We start from the raw sequence: 13484 nt of genomic DNA, 5'->3' as shown, positions 1-13484 counted from the left end.
TCAGACTCTCCTGCAACCTTCTAATTCTCTACAGCTTCACTCTGCCATAGATTCTTCTTTTATAAAGCCCAGGTGACTTCCTCTAGGACAACTGGGCAGTCATAGGTGCACTGGCTCCCCTCCTTCTTAAAGGGGCCAGTCACCCTGTCACAGTAATGAACAGCACCAATCATTATCAAAAGTACTGTCATAATTCTGTGATCAAATGAACCACTGAAATGTAGTTGTGGCAAATATTTGGAAGTTCACACCAAATACTTACATCAGCCAGTATAGTACAGTATTATTTTTCAGTGCCCAAAAGGAATTTTTACTACTAAAGAATGCACTGCCAGTGACACCTGAAACCCACAGGCTACATTTTTGATTACCAGGGGCTTTTTCTTCAACAGCTGCTTGGGTATTTAGTAAATATTTAGGTTGTGTTGCTTTTTGGCAGTGATAAATGAACAAGGTCTGTTTGAAAGACTGGTCTACTTCTCACAAAGCCATGGTATAAAATGAGTAATCACTGAGTTACCTCATGATGGAGGAATTTTGAGAATTCCCATTGCATAAGGCTCCAGTGATCACCCCAGTTTTAAACAGCAAAACAGAACAAAAATATTCAAACTTGGATCTGATCCAAAAAAACTTTCTAAACAGTTATGAAAGAGGAGGAACTTAGTTGAAAACCAAAGAGCTCATTTTCTTTTCCTTCCTTTCAATATACTGCATTTTTATTTTTACCTACATTTTGCCCCTATGTCTTTAGCTGGAAGAACATCGTGCTGAGCAGAAAAAGCTGAAGTATCTACAGAAGAGACAAGCTCAGATTGTCAAAGAGAAGGACCAGCTGCAGAGTGAGCACAGCAGAGCCATCCTCGCCCGCAGCAAACTTGAGAGTCTCTGCCGGGAGCTCCAGAGACACAACAAAACCCTCAAGGTTAGTAAGAGGCCTCTCAAACTACACAGCAGGATATGTGCCCCATATTGTGTGGGCAGGCTCAGAAATGTCATTGTGCTGTTCAAACATCACACTGAAAAGATTATTTACATGAATGTATACAATATGCAATTATATACAGTAGACCTCATTCCTACCTACAATAAGGCCCTTTATATGGGTGATGGGTTGGATCACAGAACCCCCCTTAGGAACTGTCAACTGATGTGCCAATACTGCTTCTGCCCCTGCTTTCCCTGCCAGCTCGGGACCCCAGCACCCTGTCTTGTGGGCCAGACATGCCAGTCTGCTCCAACACAGACCCAGGGTCTGAACCACATGCCCCAAAGCTAAAGACTTAACTGAAAGCAACTTACAGAAGTGTTCTTGTCTTTAACACTCAGATGCCCAACTCCCAATGGGGTCTAAACCCCAAATAAATCTGTTTTACCCCGTATAAAGCATTTTACCCTGTAAGGAGGCTCAGCTTAATGACTTCTTTGTTTCTGTCTTCACTGAGAAGTCTGAAGGAATGTCCAATATAGTGAATGCTTACGGGAAGAGGGTAGGTTTAGAAGATAAAATAAAAAAAGAGCAAGTAAAAAATCACTTAGAAAAGTTAGATGCCTGCAAGTAACCAGGGCCTGATAAAATGCATCCTAGAATACTCAAGGAGTTAATAGAGGAGGTATCTGAGCCTCTAGCTATTATCTTTGGGAAATCATGGGAGATGGGGGAGATTCCAGAAGACTGGAAAAGGGCAAATATAGTGCCCATCTATAAAAAGGGAAATAAAAACAACCCAGGAAACTACAGACCAGTTAGTTTAACTTCTGTGCCAGGGAAGATAATGGAGCAGGTAATTAAAGAAATCATCTGCAAACACTTGGAAGGTGGTAAGGTGATAGGGAATAGCCAGCATGGATTTGTAAAGAACAAATCGTGTCAAACTAATCTGACAGCATTCTTTGATAGGATAACGAGCCTTGTGGATGAGGGAGAAGCGGTGGATGTGATATACCTAGACTTTAGTAAGGCATTTGATACAGTCTCGCATGATATTCTTATAGATAAACTAGGAAAGTACAATTTAGATGGGGCTACTATAAGGTGGGTGCATAACTGGCTGGATAACCGTACTCAGAGAGTAGTTGTTAATGGCTCCCAATCCTGCTGGAAAGGTATAACAAGTGGGGCTCTGCAGGGGTCTGTTTTGGGACCGGCTCTGTTCAATATCTTCATCAACGATTTAGATGTTGGCATAGAAAGTACGCTTATTAAGTTTGCGGACGATACCAAACTGGGAGGGATTGCAACTGCTTTGGAGGACAGGGTCAAAATTCAAAATGATCTGAACAAATTGGAGAAATGGTCTGAGGTAAACAGGTGAAGTTCAATAAAGATAAATGCAAAGTGCTCCACTTAGGAAGGAACAATCAGTTTCACACATACAGAATGGGAAGAGACTGTCTAGGAAGGAGTATGGCAGAAAGGGATCTAGGGGTCACAGTGGACCACAAGCTTAATATGAGTCAACAGTGTGATACTGTTGCAAAAAAAGCAAACGTGATTCTGGGATGCATTAACAGGCGTGTTGTAAACAAGACACGAGAAGTCATTCTTCCGCTTTACTCTGCGCTGGTTAGGCCTCAGCTGGAGTATTGTGTCCAGTTCTGGGCACCGCATTTCAAGAAAGATGTGGAGAAATTGGAGAGAGTCCAGAGAAGAGCAACAAGAATGATTAAAGGTCTTGAGAACATGACCTATGAAAGAAGGCTGAAGGAATTGGGTTTGTTTAGTTTGGAAAAGAGAAGACTGAGAGGGGACATAGACTCTCATAGACTCTAGGACTGGAAGGGACCTCGAGAGGTCATCGAGTCCAGTCCCCTGCCCTCATGGCATGATAGAAGTTTTCAGGTATCTAAAAGGGTGTCATCAGAAGGAGGGAGAAAACTTGTTCACCTTAGCCTCCAATGATAGAACAAGAAGCAATAGGCTTAAACTGCAGCAAGGGAGATTTAGGTTGGACATTAGGAAAAAGTTTCTAACTGTCAGGGTAGTTAAACACTGGAATAGATTGCCTAGGGAAGTTGTGGAATCTCCATCTCTGGAGATATTTAAGAGTAGTTTAGATAAATGTCTATTAGGGATGGTCTAGACAGTATTCGGTCCTGCCATGAGGGCAGGGGACTGGACTCGATGACCTCTCGAGGTCCCTTCCAGTCCTAGAGTCTATGAGTCGGGCCTATAAAACCCAGGAGCTGAAAGGAGAAGGGGCAGATTGGAAAAGGTACACACTCCTGGGAGAAAGGGAGGAGTGAGTGAGACTGCGGATACTCCCCAGGGAGAGAGAGAGGCTTTGGAGAATGGATAGGCCTAGGAAGAAATAGGAATAGTGGAAAGCAACCCAGAGATAGAACAGCGAGGCCGGAGAGAGGAGGCCCAGACTGCTGAGCTGAGGGCCCCTGGGCTGGAACCTGGAGAAGAGGGTGGGCCGAGGTTCCCCTACTAGCCATAGGGCAAGTAACACTGAGGCAATGAGTGGGAAGACTGCCTAGGACTATTGAGGAGCTAAACCTCCCCTAGAATGGGAAAACAGGGACAGTGACACAAGAGGAGGGCCAAGCCACAAAGAGGACATTGCAGTTCCTGCGGTGGTGAGAGGGGCTGCCGGTGGATAGAAGAGACAGAGTGACGGTGTGAAAACCACAGACAGGGGACGTCAGCCTTGAGCTAATCCCCAGAGTACCACTGGCCAGTCCGCAGTGAGTGGCATGCCCCAGGACAGAGATGTGTTCTCTTTAAGACACACTTTAATGCACTGACAGGTATAGCCATTGACAGGGCCATTCAGGCTTTTTTGCCACCCCAAGCAGTGAAGGAAAAAAAAAAAAGCCATGATCGGCGGCACTTCGGTGGTGGCTCAACTGTGCCGCTTCATTCCTCAGCGGCAATTCAGCGGTGGGTTGAGCCAACCCTTCCCATTGGCCACCCCGAGCATCTGCTTCATTCACTGGTGCCTGGAGCCGGCCCTGGCCATTGAGGTATATGCTCAGATAAAATATATTACACATGGTGCCACTTAGTGACTGAACAGCATAATACAGTTTAGTATTTCTTTACACTTTCTGCCATGACATCAGTGCTATTGTTATTCAGGCTAGCTAGGTCAAAGCTAGCTCAGCTATTTCTACATGTGCTGCAGTCACACCTCTGATTGCAATGCAGACGTACCCTTAGACTCAGTATGTTTTATATATTACATATGTGTTTCCATAATAAAATAAGCACTCTTGATTTGCTGCAGGAGACTCACAAGGAGCTATTGGGTATTTTGATATAATTTGGGTGCTGGGGTATTTTGAAATGACCAGTGAGGATGAACCAAGCCAAAAAGTCAGTCTGATTTGCCTTGAGGACAAGACAGATGTTGACCTAGTCTGCAAAAAGTGTCTCAAATTACAGTATCTGTGTGAGAAAGAAATTTTAAGGTGTGTCAATGGGCTCAGATTCAAAGTGTGTCTGTAACTTCTTTGGTATATTAGGTGGTCATGGATTCACAGGGTCTGGTCTATGCTCCAGCATGTAACCAGTCCATTGGGAGTGACCCCTTTAGTGTGCTGATCCCAGGGCCGGTGCAAGGATGTTTCGCGCCCTAGGCAAAACTTCCACCTTGCGCCCTCCCCTCCCCCACCCCTGCCCTGAGACACCCTCCCCCCCCCACGGCAGCTCCTCCCTCTGCTCTGAGGTGCCCTCCTTGCGGCAGCTCCTCACCCCCATCCTCCACCCTGACGCACCCCCCCACCCCAGCTCACCCCTGCTCCACGCACAAGCACGAGCACCCTGAGCACGCCATCGCTGCTTCACTTCTCCGCCTCCCGGGCTTGCAGCGCCTAAGCTGATTGGCGCCGCAAGCCTGGGAGATGGGAGAAGTGAAGCAGCTCACCCCTACCCCGCCTCCCCCCCGAGCACGCCGTGGCTGCTTCACTTCTCCCACCTCCCAGGCTTGCAGCGCCGATCAGCTTAGGCACCGCAAGCCTGAGAGGCAGGAGAAATGAAGCAGCCACGGCGTGCTCAGGGAGGAGGCGGGGCAGGGGTGAGCTGGGGTGGGGAGCTCCCTGCGTGCCGCCTTCCCTCCCTTACTTGCTGCAAGTGGCCCTCCCTGCGCTCCCCTGCCCTAGCTCCCTCCATCTAAATGCTGGCGGCGACCGGGGCGGCAGAAGATCCGGCCGCCACGGTCACTGCCGAAGAAAATGGCGCCCCACAAATGCCAGTGCCCTAGGCGACCGCCTAGGTCACCTAAATGGTTGCACCAGCCCTGGCTAGTCCCCAAGGATCCACACAGGTCCATAGGGGCAGACCCATGCCTCCAGGACTCCTACACTGGGCCATCAGGCACCAGCAATCCATGGCTCCCTGCAGCAAGTCTAGCAACTTTGTGCAATTTTGTATGTAGAGCAGACCTAATAGTATGGTGAGAGTAGATATGGGACTGGTTGCATGGTTGAATATCATAAATGGCATCGCAGTAGTCAGATAATTCTTGATCTCACTATGACTAGGGTAACATAGTTTACTCCCTACTTTTACATGGGGCACAAGTAGTTCATAGGACCTTTCTCCCTTAAACCTAGCAAGACTGTCTCCAATATCTGTCATCTTTTAAACCACTTTACTTTGGAACTGGGTGACCAGCCAGACATACTTCTGGCTATTATTATAAAGCCAAATTCTGTCTGGCTTCCATTGGCTTCAGTACTTGCCATGTGAGCACACAAAACACAATTAAGTTGTCCATTTGAATCACCCATAGCAAGAAGTGAAGGTAAGCCTGTCCCCTAAAGGGGATAAAAGTTTCTTAGATGCTATAGACCTTTCTGTAAAACACAGAAGCACTAAGCCTACTCCAGCCTTGTGCTGACATCATAAGAAGCAAAATAAAATAAGCCAGTAGGAAAAAATATCAGTGTTTGCAAAATGGAGAATTAAATTCATAATGAAGACAGTCAGTTGCCAACTCTCACAAATTTAACATGATCGTTGTAGCATGTAGTGGGGTTTTTTAAAGGCCCACCTTCTGGAGTCATGTGATTACATGAAAAAAAAATTAAAAGCTACGTTTCTAGTTGTTAGGGTTTGAGAGAGAGAGAGAGAGGCTAAAAAAACAGAAAACAAATAAAAAGAATCCAAAGTGATTTTTTTTTAATCTCATGGTTTTAAGTCAATTTAATTATTTGGGGAGGTGAGGAAGCCTGGCACATAATTTTTGAACACTTGGGGTAGGCAAATCTGCTTATATTATAAACTATGGGGAAAATAAACTATAGAAAGCAGCTGATAGTGTCACTTAAGTTACAAAGTGCAAAACTTACCTCTCCTATCCACATTATGAATCTCCTCTCACTTGCTATGTGGCATAATATATGCACATATGTCATGTGAATATCATGTGTATAGTCTGCATTCATTCCGTATGTGGAGTTCCCATTGACATGCACTGAAGTGTTACAGAATATATAATATAGGATTGTGCTACAAACAAGAAATACACAACAGAAAGGAGAGCTCTGCCTTGGTGTTTTTTTTTGGGGGGGGGTTTGGATGGGGGTAGTTAATATCAGAAACCTCGACTCTTTAGGCATTTACAAACTAACCATGCAAATGATTTCCCTGCAACTACATTTGACAGCAGAAAACAGATTATTAATTCACCCTCAAGAAAAGCAAAATAGGTGTTCCTAAAAATAACAGAATTTATTCTCATTGTTATACTATATATCCCATTGTCTTTTTCAGAATATCCCCAGTGACACATTTCTCTGTGTTGTGTTATTGAGCTGAAAATTAGCTGACAGTCTGGTGGCTGTTTAATGACATACATATCTCATGTCCCTTGTGCTTCTTGCTTATGGATAGTTAAGAGTAAAAGACCAGCCAGTCACCAGTTCTGAGTCTGGGAGTCAGATTGTATTGCCTCAGAATCATGGGATCATCGCCCTAATCAGGAAGTAGAAAACTGAGATGTTGACCCTGGTCTGATTTCACTTGCACTCATTCACTCAGATGTGACTTCAGTGGAATTACAGTATTCTTGACTTACACCCGTGCAAGATCAAAATAAACCTGGATAATCTTAATTCTATGAGGTCTTTTATTAATAAAATAATCACTCGTTAAAATGATTAAACCTATACATAAGGTAGCGTTGCCCCTTTTTGACCCAAGCGATTAGTCAAAGTTCAGAGCTATGTGGGAGCTTGAGGTAGAAGGAGAAATTGGTGGCAGCCAGGTATTTCTTTGATGCAGTCTTGTTCTTTTACAAGGAATGCACAGAGTCCTGTGTCTCAGGACACAGAAGGAACCAAGAATAAAAGGGAGCAGTTTCTTAGCTTACCAGCGCCCCCAGACCTCTTTAGCCAACACCAGACTTAAAAACTCTCTAGCTTTTCCCACTCCAGCATCATACCACTGTGCTTACAGGCTCCTGCTTAGCTTTTCTTGCCACTTTTCCTCTGCCTCTCTCTCTCTTCTTCTTTATGACCTCAGCACTATCTGAATGTTCTCTCACACCCTCACCAAAACAATACGCAGCCCAAAAGCTCCTGAGGGGGATCACACACTCCTGTTGTCTTAGGTGAGGCTTATGTTTATAGTTATGTTAATAGAAAGGTAAGTTAACACCTATCAACCTCAATGGCGTTTTAACCCAACACATAACAAGCTTTCACCCACTTCATAACAGTATCTTCTTTCTGATGTTATGAGATTTTACTAAATTTATTATTGCACTTTTAACATTGAAACATAGGAAGGCTGTATCAGTATCATATTGGCATATGAGGTATGGCTATACCTCTGATATGGGAATTAAGAAAAGAGAGCAAGGTAGAGGAGAGAGTAGAACTGGATCAAGGGCATATCTTAAGAATGAATTTTAGTCTCTAGAAGCTCATCCACCTATAAGCATAGAGGAAATGCAGCATATTTATTTGTGTTAAAACTCCAAAGCATAATTTACAACTGTTAGAGAAGTGAGTGTAGATTTCACTAATTAATGAAGAAAATATGATTTGCATGTTCTGACTGCTTCAAACATGCTGAAAAGAAATCCTTCAGGAAGAGATTCTGCTCTGTGACAGCAGTGTGAATCCAGAGCATTGGATTTGTGGAGCTACTCCAGCTTTAATGGCTGTAAGCAAGAGCAGAATCTGGCTCTTAATCCTTAGTATTATGGAGAAAACTTAAATGATTTTGCTGTACAGAAACAAGCCTGAGACACCAAGAACAACAGGCAATAGAGGAAATGCCTGGGGAATGCTCACAGATTAATAGGGATAGGCATGACTGGAGATTTTGGATGTACTTGAGGTGAACAATTACACAGTAACGCAAATTGGGAAGTTTACTTTGAGTCAGGTCGTGGCTGCCCCAATGTGCCTTCCCCCTTCCATATGACCCTGCTCAGGGGCCAGCACAATTGGTGTGGAGAGAAGAAACATTTTGAAGCTTGATCTATAGAGCCATTGCCTCTCCACTGGCCCAATGCAGGTGCAGTACATGCCATTCCCTTTCCTACGGTGCTAAAGCTACTGCTTCCTGGTATACTCTGGGCAGGACCAGCTCTAGGCACCAGCAAAGCAAGCACATGCTTGGGGCGGCACAATTTCAGGAGTGGCATTCTGCTCCCAAATTTTTTGGGGGGGAGGGGGAGGTTTGCTTGGACAGTTCCACTCTCAGAGCTTGAGGTGGCAAAAAACCTAGAGCCAGCCCTGACTCTGGGGAGGAATTCTTGACAAGTCAGTGAGTGTTCCTCCTACAATAGTGTCTAGAGGCCTCTGAGATCAGAACCCCTTTATGCTAACTATTGTACTTAAACATAACAAGAGACTACTTGAAAGAGTTTACAGCCTAGACAAGCAAAGGAAGTATTATTATCATACCCATTTTACAGATGGGAAAACTAATAATAGAATACCAGGGTTGGAAGGGACTTCAGGAGGTCATCTAGGCCAACCCCCTGCTTAAAAGGAAACTAATCCCGAGACAGATTTTTGCCCCGGATCCCTAAATGGCCTCTTTAAGGATTGAGCTCACAACCCTGTGTTTACCAGGCTAATGCTCAAACCACTGAGCTATCTCTCCCTGAGATTCACAGAGAGATCAAATTATTATCTGAAGAAGCCAGTATCAGCCAGGCGTTGCATGCAGTTTTCCTAAGACCAGTTCAGTGTCTTAACTACAAGACCAGCTTTTCTTTCAGCTAGATGCAGTCTCGTTTCAAAATACTTGAAACTCAAACGGTGACTATCTGATATCTAAAATCATAATACGAGAAATTCTGATTGGATCAGCTACTCTATGCACTTCCGGTGCTGCACAGCTGCTTGTGGAGTGTTCCAAAACCCCACAAGGCAGTCAGTAGCTCAAAGCCAATGTCTGGCCTTTTGGTTGGGGCAGAGAAGGTGATCATATTGAACAGTGCACCCCACACCGAAATTGCATGATGATTCTAGCAAACCTTAACCAACAATTCTTTTGTTGTGCTTCAAGAAATTATTCTTCCTTCCAAGGTAAATAATAAGTGAGACCCAAAGTGTTATCACTGCATATGTTTTAATATTTGCACAATTGCTACTTTCTGGCTGTCTTATGTCACCTTGCTACAAAATGGCTCATTGTAACTCATCTCCAAGACGTGGAAATGTTTTGCTTTATATTCATTTAGATATATTTTTTACTTTACTGAGCTCTGAATAACAATAATGATATTTTACTAGTGCACTTTTGCTCTACTGAAAGAATGACATATCTATGAAGGCTATACTTAAGGACCAGGCCCTGTGCTAGGCGTCTAAAAGACATGTGTTCAATTGACAGCATTATCACTGGCTTCCTGAGTGAGCTGGACAGGTCACTTTCTCTCTCTGTGGCTCAGTTCTCCACCTGTGAAATAGAGTTTATCATATTACTTTCCTCCCACTCTTTGTCTTGTCTGTTTTGATCGGACGCTGTTCCTGGTAGGGACTTTGTGTGTTTGTGTGTGTACGTCTAGTGCCTAGTTCAATGTGGTCCCAATCTCAATTGTGGCCTCTGGGCACTACTACTATTACTATAACACAAACAATAATGCTATCTCAAATCTCCCTCCTCCAGAAACTGCATAACTCTATGATCTCCATCCATGTCCAGTCCACCACAAGGAAAAGTGACCTCCAATAGGAGCAGTAGCTGTTCTTCAGCAGATCTTTGTGATGTGTGCCTTGTAGAAAGTGTAGTATTTTACTCACCCACTGTGCATTCATTTTTTTCAAGAACAGGAGATAAATCTACACCTTTGAGGACACATCTATAATATAAATTATAGTGTGCTAGAGTCAGCTACAGCTGTATTCACACATGGTTATAATAAACTATCCTTGTCCAGTGTAATCAGAGATTTCATATAAATAACTATGCTAGCTGAACTATGCTAAGTGATTGTAAAGTACGCCACTATGCAATTTGTAGATTGGTTTCTTAATGGGGTTGCAACATATTAGGGGTGGCTACCAACAATGTTACAACAGGATTACACACACTTAGAAGCAAATAACTAGGAAATAAAAAAAAATTGTAGTCCCAAAAATGCTAGACATCTGATACATTCACTTACACATAAAAAGATCCTAACTAGAGTTTCACTGATAAGTTGGGAACAAATCTGACAATCCTTACTCAGGCAACACTCCCATTATTTGGCTCTGTGTTGGCAAATAAACTTCTGTAGCCGTACAACACACAGCCTGGTATAGCTGTTTGATTTACTAGTTGATGAAGCAGAAGAGGCTGGGTTGTGAGAGAGAAACACCTTAAATCCAGGTATTGGTGCTGAATGAAGACGAAATATTTTTGTTTGTGGCTGTCATAAACAGATAGTTAAGGGTTAATGTCTCTTCTACCTGTAGAGGGTTAACAAACAGGGAACCAAAAACACCTGACCAGAGGACCAATCAGGAAACAAGATACTTTAAAATCAGGGTGGAGGGAAGCCTTTGCTTGTGTTTTTTTGGGTTTTGCTTTGTTCTCTCTGGGTCCTGAAAGGGACTAGACGTGCAACCAGGTTTCTTGCCAATCTCCCTGCTACAGTCTCTTATATATTCAGAATAGTGAGTATTAAGTGGAAAGGCGGTTATAGTCTTTTGATTGTTTTCTGTATTTGCAAATGTGTAATTTGCTGGAAGTATTTTAAATTGTATTTCTGCTGGGGGAGGCTTTTCTCTAGAGTTCATAAGCTGAAGGACCCTGTAATATTCCATCTTGAATTTACAGTGATTATCTTTACTCTTTCTTTCTTTTATTAAAAGTTTTGCTTTTTAAGACCTGTTTGATTTTTTCCCCTTGTTGAGGCTCAAGGGAATTGAGTCTGTGCTTAACAGGGAAGGAGAAGGGAGGGGAGAAGGGTGGAATCCCTTTGTTTTAGATTCATGGAGCTTGAATCTGTATTGCCTCTGGGTGAGGGAGAAAGGGGAGGGGGGAAGGGACATTCCTCCCTGTTTTAAGATTCAAGGAGTTTGAATCACAGTGATCTTCCAGGGTAACCCCGAGAGGGAAAGCCTAGGAGAGGCCTGGTGAGGGAAAGAGTTTACTTTCCTTGTGTTAAGATCCAGGGGGTCTGGGTCTTGGGGGTCCCCAGGGAAGGTTTTTTGGGGGGGACCAGAGTGTATCAGGCACTCCAAGTCCTGATTGGTGACAGTTATAAGATCTAAGCTGGTAATTAAGCTTAGAGGAATTCATGCTGGTACCCCATTTTTTGGACTCTAAGGTTCAGATTGGGGAAATATACCATGACAGTGGCCAAAACTTTTCAGTTTTGGGGGTTTCAACTAAAAGCAGAAACTTTCCACAGAAAGCAAACACCTTCCAATAAACATAGTCATTTTGTCAAAAACCCAATTTTCCATCAGAAAACAGTTTGGATGCAACATTTTTGACCATATACCTTTTTTCATAGCAAAGGTAATGCTGAAATATTGGGAATAAGTATATTTATATTTTGTATAAACATTCTCGTATCCAAGCTGCTCTGGTTTGAGAGTTCCCTTTAACTTAATCTGTATAAACAAAAGTCCTTGTTTTCCTCCTTTCTTTCAAGGCTACTGTCTAATCCAATCTATGTATTTATAGTCACACTCATTACCTGGGTTTATGAAAGAAAGACATAGCTCTAAAGAGAACTGCAAACATTATAACTTTCAGATGAGTCCAATTCTTCTTTTTTTTTTTTAAGCTAGCTGTTGTGTTACCCATTTAAATTTATCACTGTCAAAGTTAGAATCGGGACTTACAATTTGTCAGACCACTCTGTTTATTAGCGCAGCGCTCCGCCAATAACATTTAGAATATGTGAGTGGCCATGCAAGGCCCAAACAGTCTTATTTATACAGATAAAAGAGCGGGAATTAGACAAAGGGACAAAGATATCAAAACAGTAAAATTTACCTGGGGCACAGCATGCATATCCTATTTCCTTACTAACTGTTATCGATCTACGGCTAATGCTTCACCAGTTGCCCTTAAATGGTGCAATTGTTCTATGTTAATGTCTGTATTCCTGACACCTGGTTGCAACATTCCAACAACTTTGCTTAAAGGTACAGACAACATTTCTTTAATCCTTTCTATTCTTACTATATAATTTATTTTACTTTCACAATCCCTCCTTTTGGTCAGGCGTACGCCATGACCAACCCTTACTGAGTTCCACAAATTAACCGTTCCTTATCTCTTAGTTCATCAGTGATATTCAAAAATCATCATATTAGCACTCTGTTTTGGGGCAGTCATCTGTGTGGCATGTTTTACACCATTTTGGATGCAACAGGAGATTAACTGAAAGCATACAAAAATCACTAAGATTCCAAACAGGATAGTTAGGGCTCCCTGAAACAACCACTTTCCTATGCCAGAGAAATTGAACAGGTTACTTAGCCACTTCCCTAAATAATTTGACTCTTCATGGGGAGGATATGCGATTTGTTTTAAGTGGCTATAGCGTTCTATTACCTCATTGGTATTGTATAAACACACAACATTCTTTTCCAGTGAGAGCACAGGTCCCTCCTTTGGCCGCCAGCACTATGTCCAATGCCTGACGGTTCTGGAGGGCCACCTGTCCGATCGCCCCTGTTTCTTTGGCCAGGGCTCTTAAACTTTCTCTGGTTTTATTTGCCATTATTTAACTACTGATTGTAACCTTAGGAGCCTTTTTGCCTGGTGTATTGCTCCCCCAAGTGGGGTAAAGGAACTGCCAATAGCCTCTTCCCAGGTGTCATTACTGTTCCATATTGTATTAAATGGACAAGGTCCTCCAGTGAGGTCTGGGGAATTGAGTGGGATAGCCAGGACAGGAACACCAGTTTGAGAGTGGGCTGGGATGTGGCTGCAGACCCAGCATTTAGAAATAATAAGGGTCTGAGCTATCCACACTTGCTGCTGGATAAAAGAACTGTCATTGTGGACTCCCCAGACCTTAAGACACCAGCAGCCGAAGAACAGGCACCACCAGAGGCGCATGTTGGAG

General features: G+C 43.3%; 1 protein-coding gene across 1 annotated transcript in view; it reads left to right on the top strand.

Moving 5' to 3' along the window:
* Nucleotides 1-13484, top strand: part of TXLNB (taxilin beta) — a 56744-nt gene that overhangs the window by 15902 nt on the left and 27358 nt on the right. The window contains exon 4 of the mRNA XM_030556450.1: nt 755-925. Coding sequence (XP_030412310.1) covers nt 755-925 — 171 coding nt within the window. The remainder of the gene's footprint in view (nt 1-754; nt 926-13484) is intronic.

This window comes from Gopherus evgoodei, chromosome 3 (assembly GCF_007399415.2).
Source record: "Gopherus evgoodei ecotype Sinaloan lineage chromosome 3, rGopEvg1_v1.p, whole genome shotgun sequence".
In the NCBI taxonomy this organism is placed as follows: domain Eukaryota; kingdom Metazoa; phylum Chordata; order Testudines; family Testudinidae; genus Gopherus; species Gopherus evgoodei.
The sequence above is the reverse complement of the archived record's forward strand: the minus strand, read 5'-3'. Positions and strand labels throughout refer to the sequence as shown.